This window comes from Juglans regia, chromosome 15, assembly GCF_001411555.2.
Source record: "Juglans regia cultivar Chandler chromosome 15, Walnut 2.0, whole genome shotgun sequence".
Taxonomy (NCBI): domain Eukaryota; kingdom Viridiplantae; phylum Streptophyta; class Magnoliopsida; order Fagales; family Juglandaceae; genus Juglans; species Juglans regia.
The window spans coordinates 17,547,168-17,571,399 of record NC_049915.1 but is presented as its reverse complement, the minus strand read 5'-3'; the positions used below and the strand labels follow the sequence as shown (position 1 = coordinate 17,571,399).

The 24,232-nt window shown below is 32.8% G+C and overlaps 1 protein-coding gene across 1 annotated transcript; it reads left to right on the top strand.

The window, feature by feature from the left end:
- The first annotated feature begins 7,397 nt into the window (after window positions 1-7,397).
- On the top strand, window positions 7,398-12,657 carry LOC108993229 (dihydropyrimidine dehydrogenase (NADP(+)), chloroplastic-like). Its single transcript, XM_018968066.2, has 7 exons — window positions 7,398-7,883; window positions 9,522-9,785; window positions 9,879-10,049; window positions 11,003-11,115; window positions 11,198-11,384; window positions 12,110-12,219; window positions 12,340-12,657. The coding sequence occupies exons 1-7, from the start codon at window positions 7,611-7,613 to the stop codon at window positions 12,494-12,496; spliced, it is 1,275 nt and encodes a 424-aa protein (XP_018823611.1). The 5' UTR covers window positions 7,398-7,610; the 3' UTR covers window positions 12,497-12,657.
- Window positions 12,658-24,232: the final 11,575 nt, after the last annotated feature.

The window sequence follows — 24,232 nt, the reverse complement described above, 5'->3', positions numbered from 1 at the left end:
TAATTTTTTTATATTTTAATATAAATATAATAAATAATTTAATTTTTTTAAATTTTAAAATAATAATAATATTAAAAAATTATATTTTAATAATATTTTACTATCTCAATTCAATTCAGTTCAATATCTAAATGCAGTCTAAATACCCAAATCTCGCATGATCTCTAGAAAAAAAATAAGTAAATATGAAATTTATATGATAAAAATTAATTTTTTAATAGTAAACTTTACTTTTTTTTTAAATGATTGTGCGGCGTTTACACATTTTACGACTGTATCTAGTATTACTCATTTAAATCTTTATAAATTTATGATTAATTATAAAACCTAGAATATAAGATGAATATACAAAATATTTCTCATAATATTTATAACTTAAGCGAATATGAAAGAAAAATATTCACTTAAATACCTAAAATTAACATAGAAATTAGTCTACAAAATGGAAATATGTATTTATCATTATATATATATCACTTCCTATATAAGAATTTGTGTCCACATTATCCCTTGATATTCAAACGAAAGTGGCTAAAAGCTATATTATTCATAAATGAGAAATGCTATAGAGTATCATTTTTGTCATGATCCTTTTATCATCCTCTAATGTATTATGTAATATTAAATGATATAAAACTGTTTATCATTCATTACTTATCATTCAATCAGTGAATGTCAAATAAGAAGATGATAATTAAGAGGATTGTGGATAGAATTTTTCTGCATAAATTGATAAGAATCTTTTAAGTACAAGTACTAGGTGAAATGTAGCCTTAAGTTGACATATATTTTCTCAAAACTACACTATTTGATTAAAAAATAGAAACCGCGCGCACTACAAGAAAACTGTTTATTTGTGACCATTTAATTTCAGCGAAATGACTATTTACAGTCAAAATGAGTCTGTTTTGATCACAAATAACTTTTTCACCGCAATTAAATGGTCACAAAAGTCCATTTTTCTTGTAGCGCTAATTTCACAAAATCTAGCCCTTCACTTTGAAAATAATAATGAAAAATTATAAAATTTTTATATAAATAATGTTAGATATAATCATAGGGTTTGCAAGTCTCGCACACTTTTTTTTAAAAATTAAAGTGAGATCTATTATTAAAATTTGAGTTTTTTTTACGAAAGTCTCATATTTATTTATTTTTTAAAAAAAAAAATATACGAGACTTGCATACTAAAAAAATATATAAATTATTTCTCATTTTACATAATCTCATGCTTTTCAACTTTCTAGTAAGTGAAATTGAGAGCTCGCAAAATTCCTAGCCTGGAGATGATGACGATTCTGGCCGTTCAATTTCTTGAAAGTAAAACTGATCTGTAGTCTTCAAGGAGATCTACGGTGGCTGATTCATGTCATGAATTGAAAAAATGCCACGAGTATGTTACACGTAGGACTCTTATATATAGAAAGTGGATACATATACATACATACATAAAAAGGCGATACTCTTTACGTACCCTTTACAGAAAAATGAAAAGATCTCAATCCTCTGCACAAAAAGGCAAATCATGTGTCCAAATCAGTATGGGGATGGATGCATGAACCTTCACAAAATGGTTGCATTCATGCATGCATGCTGACATCATGGGTAATCTTCTTAATTTCATTTATATTGAAAGTCATTTTTTCTGTCTATAAACATGTGATCGATTCCATCTATGTGCTATTTTTTTAATAAGTAATATAGCATGACGTGATATATGGGTTTTTTTTATTTTTATTTTTTATTTTCCCTAAATAAAATCCAAAACAAATTATATAGTAACTTGATCAAACCAAAGAGCATGATTTGGACATTTCCCCACCATATTTGAATATCAAAAACTTTCAATGCATTTCAAACTAATGTGTGTGCAACTCCATTACTCATTCGGTTAACATGCTCAATGCTAACTTCTTGGAAATAATTCATTAGACTTTTTGCCTCTATAACTAAGTTCCCATTAGCTGAGAAAGTATCATGGGCAACTTGTAATTTATGTACCATAAGCAAACAATCACTACAAGAAAATTGGTTATTTGCAATCGGTTATTTCCAACAAAGTGATTATATCTAACTTAAATGAGTCTGTTTTCGTTATAAATAGTCATTTTCGTCGTATAAAAATGGTCATAAATACCCATTTTTCTTGTAGTGAATCAGACTCAATGATCAGTTTAAGAATACCAAGAGGAATGCAAAGCTGCAACCCTTTTGGCACTGCAAGTAACTCGACTGTTGCATATTCATTCACTTCAGTTTTTGAAATAGTTGTTGTTACCACATTTTCATAGCTATCTCTTAAAATCAGTCCAATTCTAATTTTTCTTATATCCGAGAAAATAGCTTCATCAACATTAAGCTTCAAATAACCCCTTAATGGAGAGTGCCATCTACATATCTTCCTCACCTCAGCAGTAATTGATAAGCTTAAATCTGAATAAGACTTATACAGAGACATTACCAAGTTAGCTGGTGCAAAAGGAGTAATAAGCTCTTTCTCCATTTTTATCTTATTCCTCCAATACCAAACACCCCAACATAGCACAAAAAGAAGAGTAAAATCTACATCATTTCCTCTAGTCAAAACAAATCTCACATTTTTCATAATTAAAACACTTATCAAGTTTAAAAAGCAATACCATTGGAGTAAATCTTTGCCAGACTACTTGAAGCTAAGGACAAAAAAATAAGGCATGGTTAATATCTTCTTTAGTTTTTATTAAAAATCTTATCAATCTCAAACATATAGACTGATATGTTTAATTTTAAGTGAATTTCTATTTAATTGATTAATAGAAGTCTCTAATTAAGTGATTAAATAAAGACAATTAGCATTACTTCATGTAATTTAATTAGTAATAGAGAAGTGTTTTGGCATAAATAAATTTTATAAAAATAAACACACAAACTTATATAATTTGATGTAATAAGTTAAATTATTACTTCTATTAATGTGTATTACATAAAAAAATAGATCAATTTCAGTTTATAAGTTTATTTCTATGAAATCTTTTCGTAGATATTGCACTTTTATTATTAATATACCATAAATATGATTTTCTTTTTTATTTGTTGCCAAAAGATGACGTTTCGTGCATGACATTGATCTCATGAAACATTTTCAAAAGAAATATATATATATATATATATATATATATATATATATATATAAACAAAATTTTCAATGAATTGAACTGATCCATTTGACTTGTTTATTTAGCCACGAGCAAAAGGTGACCTTTGATTTTAATTTTTAGGTTTTGTAAAATAAGTCAAGTTTGTACATAGGTTATATATTTGACTCAATGATTTGGTATGTCACCACTTTCCGGTATTTAATTTGGTGGAGAATAAACTACCACCTTCATTTATCTCTATGGAATATATTTTTATAAGTTTCCTTTAGATTTTTTTTTTTTTTTTATTTTCATAAAATCTTTTTTTAATTTTTAAATATTCAATTTCATTTTCATGTTTTAGTTTTGAACAATGCTATCCGTACGCACAAAAACTTAAATATCTACGTGGCTTTTTCACATTTACACCACTTTCATTTTAAAAAATAAAATATAAAACAAAGAAACAGTGAAAGACCACGTGGATATGTAAGTTTTTTATACGTTTTTTGTGCATATAATTAGCATTTCTCTTTAGTTTTATTTTCTTATTATGATTTTTTTTTAATATTTAGAATTCATTTTTTATTATGTAAAATCTTAGAAACGGATATTAATTAGTTATATCCAGAAGCAAAAAGTAACTCAAGTTGTCCTAGCATACGGATATATGACTTTATATTCTCAATCGACATAAAATTCTTAGGGCTTGTTTGGATTGAGAAATGATCTCATCTAATTTTATTATTATAATTTTTTTAAATTTTTACATAAAATATAATAAATAATTCAATTTTTTCAAATTTTAAAAGAATAAATCTTCACAACCTCCTCATACATACTCCACACTCTACATTTTTTTTTAAATTTTTATTATTTTTTTCTTTTATCAAATATTTATTATATGAATAATAAATAGAAAATTTGAAATAATTTATAAAAAATAAACTCAAAAAAAATATTATAAAATTTAAAAATTTTAAAAAATGTGAAGTGTAGTGTGGTGAAGGTTGTGTAGCAAATAAAACTCATTTCAAAATAATAATAATATTAAAAAATAATATTCTAACAATATTTTATTCAACTCATCTAAAACCATCTCATCTCATCTCACTATTTAAACGAGCCTAAAGTTACTTATATAAGTATTAGATTTAACGGCATGATATCATATGATAAATTGAATGTATTATATATCTGTATTCCTACACTACCTAGTAATTATTCTATAAATTTAAACATGTAAAAATATTATCTAATTACTCACCAAGAAAAAGAGAATGAAAATAGTGTCTATTTTGGATTGGATTAAATTGTACAATTCTTCGAAAACTATGAGTCTATGACATACATTTATAACCATATTATATATATATATATATATATAACTATATTTTAAATCGATTACCCATTACATTATAGTTGTAATTCAGGTAATAATTGCATTTGGAATGATTAGAGGTTATTTTAATGTGACAACCTTGCCACCTTAATTTTTACACCTTTGGTTGCATTTTATAACAACTTATTTTCAATTAGATTATTATATCCTAAATTAAATCAAAACACCCTAAATTTAAAAGGAAAAATACTTTTTCTCCGGATCTCAAAGTTCTCCCAAGAAAATCCTCTTGCGCTTTTGTCTTATGATCTTTAGGAGGATGGATGACTTCTCTCCAATCCTCTTCACTCTCTGTTATATATATTATAGATTATGATATTAAATATATAAATTTATTAAATGTGGATTATTACTTATTTACATGAACCACTATCTCAAAAAGATGTATTAGTTCAGTGGTAATGAAGTGTTGTTTCAAATAAAAGAGAGTAGGAGTTCAAAATTCTACAAGTGTAATTTGATTTATTTTGTGAAGTGTTTGATTTGAACAAACATAATGTTTGGGCCAGTTAAGTCTTGCACGTGGGCCAAAGAGTCACAACACTTGAAGTGCTTGCACATATGCCGAAAAGGTATTTTGAAAGGATGCAATACTTCAAAAATATATTTAATTGACAAGAAACTTATAAAGATTTGAACTAGTGCCCTCCCTTCCCCAAGGGAGGTGCCTGTTGACCACTAGGCTAGACACATCATACATTTTGATCTTTAAGTGAAATATCATGATTTTTAAACCAGTAATTGGCAGTTGAAAAGTCACAAGTTAAGAATTGTGATATTTCACATGGTATCACTTCATTCTCTATAATAAGGGATGAGACCCACAAATTTATTCATTCCATTCTCTCATATTTTCAATCACTTACACAATTTTATAGAGAAATTATGAAAGAAAAACTTTAGAATTGCTATTTGCAGTTAGTGATTTTGTTGTTTTCTGGAGGTGAATTGTTTGTAACCCGGTAGCAAACTCTTTCAAGTGGAGGCAATTATCACCTTAAAGATAGTGTTCTACACGCTTCAAAGTTATACTTATTTTTCAGATTACTGTATCGACACAATTTTTCTTCAACACTCTCTACCCTTTCTTTCTCTCGTTCTTTTTTTTTTTCCTCTCTCTCTCTTCCCTCTTTATTTATTTCTAAGTTTTGTTGGATTTAGAAATTAAAGGCTCGTTTGGACACTTTGAGTATAGCAAAATGTTATGAATAATAGTAAAATTGTTTGAGTTAAGACAATGCTTTATTGAATTTTAAGAAATAAAAGAGAAAAAATTGAATAAAATATTATAAAATTAAAAAATTGTTTAAATATTATTTTTATTTTAAAGTTTGTAAAAGTTTATTGACATTTGTGTTTTGTTTTGAAATTTGTAGAAGTTATATTAATTGTTGTGTTTAGATAATTATTAGTTAATGATTAATTAAAAAAATTAAAAATTAAAAAGTAAAAATTAAAAAATATTTTATATTTAAGTGATATTTAAGTTTTTTTTTTTTTAAATATTGATAATATTTTATATCTCACCTCGGTCTCAGTGTCCAAACATCCCTAAATATACATAGTGGAATGAAAATCTTCAACCTATGCTACCGGATCCTTCCGTAACAGATGATCTAAAATAACTGTTTCAATAACTGTCTTCGTGAAAACTCGATCTATTTTTGTTGTAAGGTCAACAAACTATAATAATTGACCAATTCTAAGCTCCATGTTTTGATTTAATTTTCTTTTGGCTGTAAGCAATTATTCTCAAGTGTTTGTTGAGTCACTCCTCCTTAATTCCTTTTCTTTAATCTTATTATTAATTGTAATAATTATTTTAAATAATAAATAAAGAAATTTATTCCTATTGGACCAAACTAGTTATCCGAAATGGTACGATACTCCTTGAAACAAATCCACGTCACTTCCTTGTGTCTGTTATTCACGGCAACATTTGTAAATAGAAATTAAAAAAAAAAACAAATATTATCTAAATTATGATATTAAATATTGTAATTTGTATCGTCCAAGAATTACGTAAACGCATTAAGGGAATCTCAAGTCATATCTGTCTATAAATAAAAAAAAAAAAGGAAATTAATTATTAAAAAGTAAGAAAATCTTATTCCGAAAAGTTAAATGTTATTTAAAATAAATTACATAAAAAATAAATTCATAGATTAACATGACTTCATATAATACGTTAAGACTTCATTTGGATTATTGAATGAGTTCAACTCATCTCAAATGAGTTTTGTTTTAGACATATCCTAACATCTAAACATACAGCTTTCAAATCACTAAACAATGAGTAATGCTATACATACAACACATTGTACAACATATTACACAACACATTATACAATAATGTTATAAAATGAGGGTATTTTTGTAAAATGATGTTATTTTGTAAAATATATCAAAAAATATTGTGTGAAAATTATTTTTCCTAAATAATACTTAACTCAAAACTTCTTTACACGTGGAACTTATAATATTTTTTTAACTCAATACTCATTTACATATGAAACTTGTACTTTTTTTAATTTTTCATAAATACATATAAACTCATCTTAATATCTAAATACATATAAACTCAATAAATTTCACTCTACCATCTTAACTCACTATTATTTATAAATAACTCAAATAAACTCATCAAACCAAAACTAAATCTAATTTATTCTGCGTAACATATCAAATAATTTATGAATTTAGATAAAATATTTCTCTTTTCAAAAGATGTGAATCCATACGCCACGTATTCTTGTCCACCGTTACGAAGTCTCACAATCTCCATCATTCTCAATTATAAAATAAAATATTAAGAGAATCTGTGGGAATCGGATCCCATATCTGCATCTGCATGTGCATTGTGCAATATAATCAATCTTCTAAAATTCTTATTAAAATTTTCAGATATTTCGGCTTTTGATTAATCAAAGCCCAAATGCTACTACATGACGCAAACGACCCCCACGATTCCACGTTTCTCTCAGATCGCAAAGAATATTATCTTACAGCGCAGATTCAGCTAGCTTCCGTCTCTTCTTACTTCCGTGTTTTCACCGGCTTCAGCCCAAGACTTCTGTGAGAGCTTTTGATCCATGGCGTCCCTTAGTTTGACTCAGATCAGGAGCAAGAACTCGATGGCTGACTTCGCCAGGCCTCGTCCGAGGACCACCTGGGCTCGTCCGAATAGAGTTGGTTTGAAGGTGTTTGCGTCTTCAGAGGCTCGGGCAGAGCCCGATCTTAGTGTGACTGTCAATGGGTTGCGCATGCCCAACCCGTTCGTTATTGGGTCTGGCCCTCCGGGGACTAACTACACCGTCATGAAGAGAGCCTTTGATGAGGGATGGGGTGCTGTGATTGCCAAAACTGTAAGTTCTTCTTTTTCTACGCTCCGTATCGGCTATGTTTTGTCTGGTTGCCGAGACGTTGCAAGAAAAAAAAAAAAAAGCTGTGACGTCTCTTTCTCTCTGGATGCTGATATGATATCGAGTATAAAGTACTTGAATTTGGGATAATCTTAATGTTTTTAGTTACTTCTTTAGAAGTTGTTATTAGACTTTCTGCAAATTCTCAAATTAGTTAATAATAGCATCGTCAAGAGCTGCTTTTATCGTGTTGGCACGTATTCAATGTTCTCTGATATTCACAGCTCACAGAGTTTGGTGCTGTAATCAACCATGAAAAGTATCCTCGCGGACCCTGAAATTGATTCTTTTGGATAAATTATGTAACTTGTAATCCCATAAGTTGAAACTTTTTCCTTTTCCCAATTTCAACAGTCAATGCTTTGGCTAGAGTTATGTTCTGTATTCAATTTCATCGTAAGAGTTCTGCACCGCCTTTATTTTAAAAGTAACACATTGAAATGGAACCCGAACCAGGAGTTTATCCTCCTTGCATTCTCCCATTGCTGGCTTAATATGGAACCTGAACCAGGAGATTAATTTCTGGATCTTGAGCTCTGCTCAATCACTGGGATCTCTTTCTTAACAATCGTCAAAAGTACAAGTTCGATTCTGTGATTAGGGGTTACACGGGGTGAAGATTTTCCCTTAGGTTTCTAACAAGTTGTAGTTGGAGTTTCAAAAGGCCAAAGTTAACTTATGGGGATGCATAAGTAACGATTGCAGTGGTGACCATAATGTAGGGGAGGATTATAGATGTAATTGAAGAGGACTTGGATATTTAGAGGCATTTAAGGCTAAAGATCATTTGAAGTCTCAAAAAACCCGGGGAAAATCGTACAGCACAATATTAAATATTAGGTGCTTTGCACAGGACACAGCCTACTAGCCTGTAATTATCTACCTAGTGTATGCTGCTTTAAGCCTTTAGGCGATGCTCTCTTCAATATTCTCCTCTTTTAAGGATGTTTAATCCAATATAGTCAATATCTAGAAAATAACTACTTTTTAACTTACAGACATTAAGGTGATGATAATAAGCTAATATTTGGATTTCATGGATTAAAAAAAAAAAACAAACTAGTCTTAGGATATCCTTTTAGCCATGTGCTATGAAGACTGATCGATGGCACCAGTAATTAGTCATCTTTTCAAGAGAAGCACACTCCAAAAAACATGGAAGTCCGAACATTACTTGGTTAGTGTTGTTGTCAAAGGACTGTTGTTGTCAATGGACTTTGTGGTCTATGAAATAGAAGAAAACATGACCCTAACGCGAGTGGAATTATGAAAAGTGCTATTCATGGCATTTGCAGAATAGTTTAGATGGGTACAACTCATATAAATTAAAGAAGCCTGGTGAAAGTATTTGGTTGGGTGATATATTCTCAAATGTTTTATCAGTATATGTTGTAACTTGATGCCAAAACGTCAAAAGCTTTATGAGAATTTGTATGTGTTTAGGGAAACTCTCAAGTATAGTGGCAATGATGCCTTTACTTTTTATTATATATATGCATAATTTTTTTTTGTTACCGGATCTGAACTGTGCTGTTTTCCTCCATTGGGAAATTTAGCCCTAAATCTTAATTGTTTTGCTAGGTATCACTAGATGCTGCCAAAGTTATAAATGTGACCCCTCGGTATGCGCGACTACGAGCAGGTGCAAATGGCTCTACCAAAGGGCAAATTATTGGATGGGAGAACATAGAACTCATAAGTGATCGTCCTCTTGAAACAATGTTGAAAGAATTCAAGAAATTAAAAGAAGAGTATCCAGACAGGATTCTCATTGCTTCAATTATGGAGGAGTATGATAAAGCTGCTTGGGAGGAACTTATCGATAGAGTTGAGCAAACTGGAATTGTAAGCTACAGTCATTGCCTAAATTCTTTCTGTGACACAAACTTCTTTTGGCAGAAGCTTTTGTCATCTAAGATTTCTGACATTTTCCTTTAGGATGCCATAGAGATCAATTTCTCATGTCCCCATGGTATGCCAGAGCGCAAAATGGGTGCTGCTGTTGGGCAGGATTGTGCACTTTTAGAAGAGGTTTCTGGGTGGATTAATGCAAAAGCTACAGTTCCTGTTTGGGCAAAGATGACTCCTAACATCACTGATATAACACAGGTTGTATTGCCATTTTCCCCCCTAGATTATTCCATAAGGTTTATGTGTGAAGTAGGTAATATGTGATGCATGAGGCACATGTTACGCATAACAAATTTGAATGACATTCTGCAAATTTGTGGTCCCATATCTTTGGCCTGTATTGCTCTCTCTAAATTATGCCAGACTAACATTTTGCTTGACCCATGCATTGCTAGCACTGATACTAGAATTTTTGTGGTTCCATATCTTTAGTGATTGAAGCTGCAAGTGCTTGGATAAGGAAAGTTTATCGAGTTGGATGACTCAATGACGAGAAATTTTTTAGAAATGACTAGAACTAGTGTGAATCATGTCAAGTCAACAGCAATGGTGTATTAGCTGGGTCATTTGATCTGCATTTGGTACTTTCCGTACATTTGGTAGGAGATAATAATTGTTTTCTTATGTAACCAATAACTAGTCTGCGTACTGTTTTACATCTTTGATTAAAGTGGGTAAGCTTTTGAAAGAGCCCTTCTTTAGAAGTACCTTTTGTATAAATAAAGAAGTACCTTTAGTATAAATAATGTAGCGTTGGTGGGATGGACTTTTGGCATTTCAGCCAGTGTTTTTCTATTCCGTTTTGGAAATTTTCCCTGAGTCACACAATCTTGTGGGATTCAGTGATTCATTAATGATAAGGGTTGTAGAGATAATGACTTAGTCCAATCTCAAAACTTCAATGACATTTCAGAGGATGGGGGATGAAGCATCATTCTTCACATTCTTCCTTGGTCTTTTTTAAGAGCTGATCTAGATAAATGAATCAATCAAAATGTAGTACTAAAGAACTTACTTTTTTTTTTTCTTTCCATTTTCTCTCTCCCTTTTCCTCTGGATGCCTGTCAAAAAATATGTTTTCTTTACTTTCATGTACAGTAATATGTTGGTTGGTTTCTTACTCTGGTGATAATAATCATTTCTGTATATAGCCAGCTAGGGTGGCTCTAACATCAGGATGCGAGGGGATATCTGCTATTAACACAATCATGAGTGTAATGGGAATAAATCTTGACAACTTACGTCCAGAGCCTTGTGTTGAGGGGTTTGTAATCTTGAATCAATATGGCACTTTTGCATTTACTTATCATTCATGGGAAATTCATATGCTTAAATTTTGTTAACAGATACTCAACTCCAGGGGGCTACTCTTCAAAGGCAGTCCATCCTATTGCTCTTGCAAAAGTGATGAATATTGCAAAAATGATGAAGTCAGAATTTGGTGATAAAGACTTGTCGCTTTCTGGTATTGGAGGTGTTGAGACTGGTGGAGATGCTGCAGAGTTTATTCTTCTTGGAGCAAATACGGTTCAGGTACAAGGAAATAGCTTATTGTTTCTATACAGAAAAATTTCATTGCATCCAATGACCACGTGTTTGGAAAATCAAATTAACGCCATAATTGGGATAAAAAGATCTCTCAATTTGGCTTGATGCTCATAGTGCAATTAATTTACTATGCCAATGATTTTTTTCCATATCTATTTTAGACTTGCAAAGACGTAGTGGTTCCTTTCTTTTTTGGGTCATACTTGAAAACTGACATTAGTTTTTTGTTTTGTTTTGAGATTTGTCTTCTGCTCATGTGCAAATTGATATATAGGTCAGGTTCATAAATTCCTGACCCACCAGTTACTGTCTGGGGCCACTCCAGAGAGGAGTGTTAGAAGTGAAGTTATTTTACAATGAATCATGTTCCCATGACCATAGGCCTTTTCCTTGGAAATTATTTGGCAAAATAAGGCTTCCTGAGTAATTTTTTTTTTTTTAGTATGGACAACCACCTTAGGGAAGTTTCTTACCTTGGATAACTTAAGAAAGCGACAAGTTGTAGTAGTTGATTGGTGCTGCTTCATCGAGTGGTGGATCTCTTTGCCTGTTTGAAAGGGTTGTTTGGTAGTGATTGGTGTGCTTTATTGTGGACTCTCTCGATCTTTTTACAATTCTTTGTAGGTGTATCTCTTGTATACTCATTGTGTATTTGGGAGCACCCTTTTTTCTTTAATAAAATTTGTTTCTCTTCTCAAAAATGTTTGTAGGTCTGTACTGGGGTTATGATGCATGGGTATGGCCTTGTGAAGAAACTAAGTGATGAGCTGAAGGATTTTATGAAAGCACACAATTTCTCTTCAATAGAGGATTTCAGGGGGTATCTGCTTTACTTGAGAAAAACTTTTCATGAATGAAAATTGTAAACAGAATAAATGAGTTCTTGATTGTGGAAATATGTATTCATTTCATTTTTGTTTTGTTTTTGGGTGGTTTCCAGGGTTTCTCTTCAGTACTTCACAACTCATACGGATTTGGTACAAAGGCAACAAGAAGCAATTCAACAGAGGAAAGCTATAAGAAAGGGTTTAAAATCTGACAAAGACTGGACGGGAGATGGCTTTGTGAAAGAGAGTGAGAGCATGGTTTCTAATTGAGTACTTGTACAACAGTTAGCTCTGTATGACTAAAAATAAAATGGTGCATTCCTCTCACTTCCTGCTGGCAAGTTGCTAGTCGTGTAAAAGAACTTTTCTCAGATGTGTTAATAGTTCAAAAGCATATAATGAAATGAAGATTGTGCAAGAGTTACATGACATATGTAAGTATCAGTCCAGTGTTGAAGTAAAAAACATTACTAAATGCAGTTACATGTCATATAACTCTTGACATATGAAAAAAAATAGAAAATTTAGATTCTTCAATTATAAATCTCGAGTTGCAACGATTGAACGATGAAATTTGGTCATTGAAACTGAAATGTTTGAACAATGAGAAAACCTTTAGAGTTATTTTGGATACAGTTCCAGAATGTGCAATTGTTGTACACATTTAAAAAAAAAAAAAAAAAAAAGATTTTCTCACGAAAGTTTTGTATTTGTTAACTTTTTTTTAAAAGAAGTATGCGAGACTTATATGTCTTAAAAATGGGTTCAATGTCTTAAAAATGGGTTCAATCTGAACTCTTTGCTGCCTCGGGGGCGTGGCTTCTGCTACTGCCATCTCTGTTTCCTGATCTTCTTCCTCCTTCAACTGTACTCAATAGGAGGTTGAATCGAAACAATATCAAGAAACTCAAAGGTCATCTTCTAGAGGTAGATGCCTTTCAAGTGGTCGATGATATTGAAGGTACTAAAGTACAATAGAACAGTACAAGAATGCTAGTAGCTGACATAAAAAAAAAAAAAATTCTTCTCGTCAGTCACTATTCACTATCCCAAACCCCACACCTTATGGAAAACACCCTCACACCCAATGAAAAGAAAAAATTATAGGTGTGAAGTGTGAAAATGAATAGTAACTGATGCATAAAATTCCTTTAAAAGAAATGTTTGTAATCTATACTTCAACATGTTAACAGGGAATCAAATTTAGTGGCTCAGGTACTACCAAAAAATGCTTTAGGAATATCTGAGGATATTATTAATATGGAAGGACCTGCTTGTATTCACTCCTTGTATTCACTCCTTGTATTCCTTATTTCTTAAAAAAAAAAAAAAATTTATGTCTCCTTCTCGTGGGGTAGGGGAGACTCAGTGGCGGACCTAAACAGGGGGGGCCATGGCCCCCCCAAAGTTTGAAAAAAAAAATGTATTAGTCTTTTTATGATTTAATATGATTATATTATCTCATATTGTGTTGGTTTTCTCTCTAAAACATTATCTTAACCTCCTCTACAAAATTATTTTGATCTTATAAATTATTTTGACTCAAAAATAGAATAAAAAATATTTTATTATAATTTTAACTTTGCTCGGCCCCCCCTATAACAAATTTCTGGTTCCGCCGCTAGGGAGACTTGCTCATGGATATAGAGAAAACAGAGCCTTGAATCTTACTAAAATATATAATGAGGTTTTATCAATGCTTACATTTAAAGATTTTTCATTTATTTAGTATGTAACTGTTGAGAATAATTCTTGCTTCCATCCATATAGTTGACTACTTTATAAAGAATGAGACTTTAAGTAAGGATATGTAGTCAATAAATGAGGAGAAAATTTAAGAAATGATAAAAGGTCCTATTGCATGCCTAAACAGTGGCAGCAGCTTCTTGTGCCTATGCAAATGACAAATACAAGTTCTGATAGTGAATCATATGTCAAATGAATGAAATTATGTTTTGGAATTAGTGATTTTCAATTGGATGATTATAGTGATGCCAACATTGGAGGCGACGTAGCTTATAAAAAAGGGAAATGATATTCCCGCCGAGACACCGAGTTTGTTTTTTTACTTAATAATTAAGAAAGTCTTTAATGAGCTTGTGACTTTTTTTTTGAAAATGTTTTAAAGGGATTAAAAAAATGTTTAAAAAAAAAATACAATTTGCATTGTCGATACAATGCAGGGTCACCTTTCTCAATGGCCGTAGCATTGTCCTATAGAAAATCTACAAGTGATTATACATATTCGCATTTAGGTAAATTGTTGTTTCTTGATTAAGTAAGAAATAGAGTTGTGTTGCAAAGTTTACAATAGAAATTGGGTACATTACGTGTGGCATAGCAGTGAGTAACATGGTCTAGACTAAACATTTTATTAACAACATGGTATTGGGTGTATTTGCCAGATGCATTAATGTGTTTTGTGACAACAAGTTTATTGTTGAGTTATGAAAAAGTGGAGCACAAAACTTAGAAAATATATTGAGATGATGGCCATTCCATGCATGGTTAAGAAAGCGGATTAAAGAATAAAGCTACAGCCATCGACAAAAGCTGTCACCGACGGTGGCTATCGATTGAATTTTTTTTTGTTACTTAGTCATTAAGAAAATAATTTTTAATAATATTATAATTTTTTTTAAAATATTTAAAAATATAAAAACATATATAAAAAAATTAAATAAAAAAACCTTTTGGCCTTATCGGTGAAATGTCTCGGTGGATGTAGCACCACTCCTGTTTAAATGAATCATTTGTTGCTCAATTTATTATTCAATTTATTCTTGTGCATGGGATATCACAATTTACTCATAACTCTTCAATTCTTTTATAATTCTTTTATAATTTATTTTACAACTAACACATGTTATCGTACTAATTCATTAATAACAAAAAAAGAAAATTAATTTACAACTAACTTATAATTCTATATAAAATGGAGAACTGTTTTGATTTAAAAGTGACATGATTGTATTAGTTAATTATAAAAATTGAAGTTGATAATGATTTGTACGTGTATCATTAAAAATAACTTCAATTTTACACTACCAACATTCATTTAAAATGGAGTTGTAAAAATATGTACCGATCTTCTTTATGAATGAAATCTATTTGATTATAAAAGAAAAAAAAAATGGAGTTGTAAAATAGTAATAAGTTTATCATTTTCTTTACTTTTTGTTGCGGTTTTTTTTTTTTTTTTTTCCTTATCAAGCATGTTATAAAGTAAAAACAGAATTACAAGAGTTTAAGATAGATCTTTTTCATTGTCAATATACAGAAAATATCTAGGGAACTTATCTAGGGGTAGGCATCCAAAAACAAGATTGGTTGCTACCCATTGCGCCACTGAGTGCGCACATCGATTTTGAGATCGATGAATTTTGACTAGTTTCCATCCTTGATGATGAAGGAAGATTTGTTGAATGTCTGCAATAATGTGGGAGACTTGCCAGAACAGTGAGGAGTCAAGATTTTCTACAACTATGATGACATTTTGGGCGTCGCCTTCAATATTTGCTAGATTCTGATGAATTGTCATTTTGGAAGCAAGCAATGCTGCTGAAGCTTCAGCTATTAGTGGGTTTGAAGTTTGAATTTTTTCAGTTCTGATTTCCAGAATATCCCCTTCATGGTTCCTCCGTACCATTGATGCCACTGATAAATTATTTTTGACTACTGTGTCGAAGGAGAAGCTATGAAAATTTAGAGGAGGCGGCTTCCAATTTTCTTCTTGCCAGTTTTGCTTCTTTTCGCATGCTTCTTTGTAATCTTCATAAATTTGACACTGTTGACTATTTGCTTTTCCCAGAGATATGGTGGTGTCATTATGGACAATATCATTTCGTTGCCTTCAAATAAAGTCCATGATAATTACAGCAAATAGTTGGACGTGATTTTTTTCCTTGTCTCGCAGTCTCAATGTTTGTTCCGGATATATGATCATTATTATCCCGTCTGAGATGAAGCTGATGGGCAAGTTTGCTAGATTTAATGACCAGTTGCTTTGTTGCCATAGCATCCGGATTATTGGGAACTCTAAGAAAAGATATAGCAAAGTTTCTTCTGCTTGGTTGCGTATTGGGCATTTTGTTGATTCAAATTGAGGGACAATTGTGCTGATCCTTGTTTTGGTAGGGAGGATGTTCTAGAGTAGCTTACAAAGTAGTAGCTTGTGCCGGTCATGGATTCTAAGGCTCTAGAGAGGCTTGAAAAGCTCCATTATTATGTCTTGTGGTTTCAGAGCCCTGGTTGTTGAGTGTTACATGATAAAAGTTGTTTTGACCGAAAATGTTTCGCTGTGATTTGGTGTCTAGATGATTTTGTCTTGCCCCTGTAAAATTGTTGGCTATGGAATTTTTTGTATTTCTGTGACGCTTTCTTGATCAAAGAGACTTTGCATTTTTGTCGTGTCCTATGATCGTGGGTTGTTAACAATTATTTCTGAAAATGTGATAGAATTGTAGATTTGATCCATACCCTGGATCGGCTTTGGTTTGAAATTCTCCATGGAAGGAATCCATGATTCTGACCATATATTGACCGAGAGTCCATTAAGAATTTGGTAGTATCTTCCTTTTTTGATAATGTTTCTAGTCTTAAGAAAACCTTTCCACATGCTGGAATCTCACAGTTTTGGGATGGCGTTCCACAAATTTGTATTTTGAAGGTATTTTTCCTTGAGGGTCGAATACCATAGACCATTATGTCCTTCGCTTAGTTCCCATCCAGTTTTTGCTAGTAACGCTTGATTCATTTTCTCCATCAATCTGAGTCCAAGTCTGCCTAATTTTGTTTTGGTAGGCATATGGATTTCCATGATTTTAAAGTCATATTGTGGGCTTTGTCTTTTGGGAATCCCCACAGAAAATTCTTGAAGCTTGTGTCAAGAGCTTTGCATACTAATTTTGGGAGTTGAAAGGAGCATATGTGATAGAATGAGATGATGTTTGTCACTAATCTGATCAACATTGTTTTTCTTGCCTGTGATAATAGCTTCAATTTCCAACCTTCCAGTTTTTTCCTCACTTTGCTTAACATTTCTTTATAGCTCTCTTTTTTATTTTTGTTAAAAGAGGTTGGCAGGCCCAAATATTTCATTCTTGTTGAGGATGCTTTGTAAAGGAGCCACTGAGATACAGATGCTTTGATTGTTGGGCTTGTATTTCTTGTGATGAAAATGGAGGATTTGTTCATATTAACTTTTTGCCCCATCCATTCCTGATGCTAAACTTTCTGAGATAACTTGAGCGTTTCTTTTCGTGGCTTTTGCAAAGATAATTGTATTGTCCACAAAATGTAGATGTGAAATGGGTGGGCTATTTTTGCTGATTTTTACTCCCTCGAGTGTGTTTTGTGCTTAAGCTTTTAACAGTATTCCCGAGAGTGTCTCTATGACTAGTATGAAAAGAAAGGGCGAGAGAGGTCTCCTTGTCTGAGTCCTCCTTGGGCTTTGAAGGATCCTTGTGGAGAGTCATTTATGAGGATGGACAATGTTGTCGTTGTTACACATGCTTAGCCTTCATTGGTTGAATCCCAATGCTCTCATTACCATGAAAAGAAAATCTCATTCCACTAGATCGAAAGCATTTTCCATGTCCAGCTTAATGGTCATTAATCCCTTTTTTCTTGTTTTCCTTTTGAGATGGTGGAATAGCTCATGCACAATGATGATATTTTCTTTTATGTTGCGGCTCGAGACAAAAGTTGTCTAAAGGGGAGAGATAATATTTGGTAACAGAAGTTTTAATCGGTTTGCCAGTATTTTCGTGATAATTTTGTAGCTTCCATTTGTGAGGCTTGTTGGGCGGTATTGGCTTGGGGTATTCGAATTTGGAATTTTTGGGATGAGAGCTATGTTGGTGTGATTCAGCTGCTTCAGGAGTTTACCGTTTCTGAAAAAATTTTGAATTGCCTGGACCACCTCTTTGTCTACGATCACCCAATAATGCTTGTAGAAAAGTGCCATCATGCCATCTGGGCCTGGTGCTTTGTGGCTTGGGATTTTTCTTAGTGCACTTAAAATTTCTTCTTCGCTTGGTATCGCATTGAGCTCTTCATTGTCATGATCCAAAATTTGCTTATCAAAAGGATTTTCAAGCTGCTCCGAGATTTACGGGTAGGAAAAGGTATATATTGATCTGAAATGATTTATAAATAAAGATTCAATAATGAGAGAGTCCATTGTCCAGTTACCTAGTCCCAATTTGATGGAGTCAATGGCATTTATTCTCCTTCGAATTGTTGTTGTGAGATGGTAGAATTTTGTGTTGAGATTCGTAGAGATGAGCCCGGTGATCCGTGATTTTTGACGCCACAGTGTTTCTTCATTTTCTCTTTGTTTGTGCAGTCTAAGCTGCAAGGCTCTTTCTTTTTCCTGATTGTAAGGTGTCATTTGGCAAATTTGAATTTCATGCAACTTTCTTTCTAGATATTATATATTCTTCTAGATATGCCCAAAGTGTGTTTTATTCCATCATTTGAGTGCTTATTTGGTTGTTTTGATTTTCTTGCAGAGAATATAGGTCGGATTGCCTTGATAGCTTGTGTCCTATGCTTCTTTTATTATTTGATGGCTAAGTGGTTCTCTGATCTAGAATTCTTCAAATTTGAAAGAGGTTTTGTGGTGTGCAGCAATAGTGGATGATGATCTGATGCTGATAAGACTAAGTGTTGCATCTTTGCATCCGAGAAGAATAGCCTCCATTCTTGGTTTGCTATTACTCGGTCTAGCCATTCTCTTAGAAGGGCTTTCCCATATCTGTTATTTGATCATGTGAATTTCGGACCCGTGAAGCCAATGTCAATGAGGTCATTCTGTTCATTAGAGCTTTAAGACATTTGCTTTGGTTGATGTTAGTTGGGTGCCCACCTTGATTCTCAGATTTATCAATGAGATCATTAAAACACCCATACAAACCCAAGGGCCGCTTGGTATGTTGAGTCTAGATGTTTCTAAAAATTCTCTTTGTAGTTCCATTGGGCTGGTGCATTCACATAAGTAATTAACCATGGTTGATAAGGAGGATCCGAGTATACTGAAAAAATTGCATTCATATTAATTTGTATTGGTTCCAATTCTACTCCCGGACGCCACAAAAGTAAGAGACCCCCTTTTTTACAAGCTGCTAGAAAATGAACAAAATGGTGGAAACCTAAACTATTTACAATAGATATGGTACGTTCATCAGTCACCAAGGTTTCCGACAAAAAGATTACATTCGGATTATAGGTCCTAATATTAGTTTTTAAGTTTCAGATTGCCTTGGGTCGGACTAGTCCCTGGCAATTCCAAGCCAGTGTCTTCATTCTGCTGGAGGGTTTTGGAGTTTGCCTCATTAGCTTGCTTGGACTTTCTAGGAGGAAGTGGTGATGGTCTACCATAATGGGATATTCTGGCTTTTCTTTTGAATTTTTTTTCTTTCCCCTTGAAGCTTGATTGCATTTCCAGTAGCATGAGAGCCAGTATTGGCTCTTCCATTTGCAGTGCATTGGCTGATAATTCATTTGTTATTTGCTTTTATATTTTTACCAGGGGTTGCGGTTTTCTCTTGGGGGGTTGTGCAGAGTTTACATTCATTGGTCTTTTGGATGGAAGGTGGCTTCAGTGGGGTGTCAAGGGCTGAGCAGGTGAATCAGTGATTGAAGGTGGTGTGGTTGTAATGGACTTGAGTGACACCTGTGAAGGATTGGCTATAATGGATTCAAGTGCTGGGGTGACTTGGTGGGCTTTTGGAGGCCTTGCTATTTTCTTTGGGCTCAGTTGGATGGGTGATCGTGTAGGTAGCTACAATCTGGGGTGTCTTGATGTTTGGTGGCATTTTCTTGTCTTGGGCTTTTGATATTTTGATGGGCTCAATATGTGTTATTGTTTGGTTGGGCTTTGTGGAGAAATGACTGGATTGTGGTGAATGGTTAGCTTGACTTTTTGGGATTTGATTTGGTGGGCTTTGTGAAAAAATGTCTATGGGCCTGGTAGAGAAAATATTTTTCTCTTACTTTTCAATGAAAATGGGCCTCTGTGCAATTAAAATGGGGGAGTGAGATATGGGCTCACCTAGTTGGGCTGATGAGTTTGAGGCCCCGTGTTTGACCATCTGCATTTTATAGCTCTGCATAGCCGAATAAATTTGTCTCCACTATGCCTTCCAGGGTGTGTGTGTTTTAGTCGACAGAGAAGTGATCTCTGGTGTGACTCATGCAAGCTTCTGCGTCTTCACTGTTATTCCTTTTGCTGATTTTTCTTCCGATCCCACTGAGAATAGTGATAGTTGGCTGCAAGTTGGAGTAAATTGATTAGAGGCAGCAAGTAGCTCAATAATGGAAATATTTATTTTAGCTGGTGAGGAATTGAATGATGTTGTTTCACTGTAGTTGAATAGTGATTGGAGTGCTAGGAGACGTCACTCGAATGGAGCTTTCTCCATGTTGCTGGGCAATCGGTACTGGTGGAAAAACCACAGGAGTTTTGAATTTTTCTCTGCAAGTGGGCTTCGTTCTCCTCGGGTAAGCATTTATTAGTTGACAAATGCTATCTGATAGCTTTTGTGATGCTTTGTATTTGAGAGTTGGACTTCTTGAATTTCTTTTCCTTTGTTGTTTCTATTGTGGGTCATGGTTGGTTGTATTACATGGTTTGAATATTCTGCATCTATATCGTGTCTTCCTTTTGTTTGTTGAAATGCCTGGGAGAAGTTTCCATTGTTATATTTGGCTTTTAGCCAAGGCCCATAGTTAAGCTTTTTTGGGATTGTTTTTAGATAGTTGTACAATATTTGGGAATGACCTAACCTTCCACATGCATAGCAAAAATCGGATAGGCATTCATATTTTATGGAGACCCATATTTCATGATTTCCATACCTTAGTGACATCTATTTCAATTTTCATCCTAATAATTTTCTGTAAGCTATCACGTAGACTGTATCTTCTTCAACTTTAATCAAGTTGCCTAAGGCTTTCCCAATGTTTGGTGCATTTCTTAGTGTCATATGATTGAGGGGGAGTCCGTGTATCTGCACATTGAACAATGCTTGTTTTAGGTTGATTTCTTGTAGTGTCGCTCTTGGGGGACATGATGTGAGATGAGAAGGTGTCATTTGAAGTTCTATGGAGCTTTATTCAGGACTCTTAGGTTGTCCTGTGGGGTTTGGAATGTAAATATGAATATGTTTGTTTCAAGATCCTCTATCAGAAATTTTTGGATGAAATTCCATGTTGCTTTGATACTGGAGTGGATTGCAAATTTGTTAAGAGGCCTGTCTGCTACCAATCTTCCTACTAGAACTATGTCTGATATGGCTTTTGCTGATTCTGGTGCAGGTTTTAGATTTAAGTCTTGTCAAGAGAGAGCTTTAGTTTGTGTGATGAGTGAGTCCATATCCATTCAATGCTTCTCCAGTTGTTGTTATTTTTTGTATTTGGTTCTTAGGTTTCAGTTTGTGAAGGAAGGTTTGTTGTTTTTGTTGGTGGGAAGGGAAGCACTACAGTGTGCAGAGAGACTCTAGTGAGAGAGTGGCCATTTTTTGTTGCTGCCTTTTCATTTCGTATGCATTCGTACAAGGGAAGCCTACATATTTTGTATTCAAAGAGTTCCATTCTCTCCAGAAAATTTACGAAGACTTTCAAGGAAATGTGTTATCAATTGTATGAGAAATGATATTTACAGTTCAGAAATGTGCAAGTGCCGTGCAATCTTTTTGCAGAAAGTGAGTAAATACGAGATCTACACTGATAAAAAATATCAATAAATCTCATTCTTTTTTAAAAGAATTGTACGATATTTGCGCACTTTATGATTATATTTAGTAGTATTACTCTAATTATATATATATATATATAAATATATGTAGTTTCACCGATTTGGGTTCCATTTCGTAGGGAGTTAGTCATCCACCAACATAAAAGGTCGGCCACATTGCACTTCAAATGCAATATTCCTGCATGGTAATCAATTACCGCATCCTGGTAGTTAGAAAAAAAAAACGTGAAAAATAATGTTATATATAATATGATGTGTAAGATCTAATTTATAATAAAAATAATTTTAAAATTTAATTGACCATATAAAACACATAGCTATGTAAAACTATTTATATGATATTCTATATACCAAACATTTTTTTTAATTTTTAATTTTATTTTTAAAAAGTCTTGTCAAGAATTTTTTATTTTTATTTTTTTTAACATCAAAGTCTGGCCAAGACTTTGACTTCTAAAACCCTAGAGTTAGGTTCTTGTATGGTAAAGTTTTTTCTCCTCACCAACCTTCTTCCCTGTACTTTCTTTTTATATCTATTTATTCCCCATGAAATGACCTCAAGCTTTTGTGCTGTTCTAACATAAGAGTACCCGAACGATAGAGATCAGAGATCATGAGACTTACATTGTGGTTTCTTTTAGGAGGCTTGTGTGTTTTTCTGCTCTTTCATCCATCCTATTCCCGGTAGGTATAATATATATATATATATATATATATGTTTAAACTCATTAATTAATTAGCAAATATTATTGTAATTAGTTAATTACTTCATGGCTTTCCTCTCAAACATTGTGTTTTATTTTGTACATACAGCATCATAATTGAAACAGAACTCATGCCTAGGTCGCGAGGACAACAATATCGTGGTTGGTCGCCTCTGAGAATGAAAAGCTATGGTCGCGAGGGTGCGGGTAATGAGCCAAGATCACCCGCTCCGCCACCACCTGTCGAAGCCAGAGCAAAAAGTCTATGAACAATATTACTGATTAATTTGCAAGGGAGATCTAGCCTCATTGTACAACTTAATTTGTAGCGATGTAATTTTTTTCTTGTAGTGATATGCATGCATATGAAATTAACTTAATTTGCTTCTTTTATTGGTCTATTTCGTTGATTTTGCTTTGTAGCGGGTGAAGTAATACTACTCATTATCTCCTTATCATTCCATGATGTGATATTATATTATTCGAGACTATCATCTAATATCACATCATGGGATGATGAGAAAAGAGATGATAAATATATTTTTTTTCTTATATTTATCGTTTTAGGAATTTGATTTTCAATATTTACCTTATGTCATAATTCTCGGACCTATGGTTGCATGGTAGTCAATCCTTAAATTAAGTTTCTTCATCTCCTTCTTTTCTTAATTTCTATTATCTATGTGTTCTATTATTTGTTTCAATTTTTAAGAAATCCTCGACTTGCAATTAGTCGGTGTAGATTATGCATTCTCTACATGATGGTTTGCAAATATAATTTTATTTATTTATACATATATATATATATTAAAGAGCTGGTAGACACACACATAACTGTCCCGTCCCAAGTTTATTAATAAGCACTCATTTATGGCGGAGGAACACTGTGGTAACATCATTATACTTGGAGGCTTATAGGATAAAACGCTATAAACTAACCCAAAACCAGGTGTCAAAATAAGCCAAAACCAAAATAGATTCTAACAACCTAAGCCAAACGCAGCTTACCAATTACGTGAAATACCAACGCACCCAAGTGTAATTATATATATACATATATATATATATATATATATATATATATATATTATATGCACGAAGAGAACACAAGGATTGTGAATTGATACCTAATTTAATTAACTAACTTCCTTCGGGTGGAAGTCAAACCGCAATACATTGATAACGATATCGATCCAAGTTTTCTCCACCACTTTTGCGTCATTAATAATTTTTTAAATTGTTATTTCAAATATAACATATGAATTTATGAGATTGAACTGATACAATTTAGAATTATGAAGAGTACTAGTACTAGTGTTGCTATAAATTTGTTGACAAGATCAAAGCATACACCTTATCTATACTTATTGATCAATACGCGTCGCATACTCACCTTGCCCATGCATGATACATGGAAATTGTACATAACCGCATAAAAGTTATGCTACTTACAAATCAGTGTATAAACACGCCTTTGTTGTCGGATCATGTGAACATAAAAAATTCAAAATCTAAATATTTTTTTTTATAATAACCCAATTC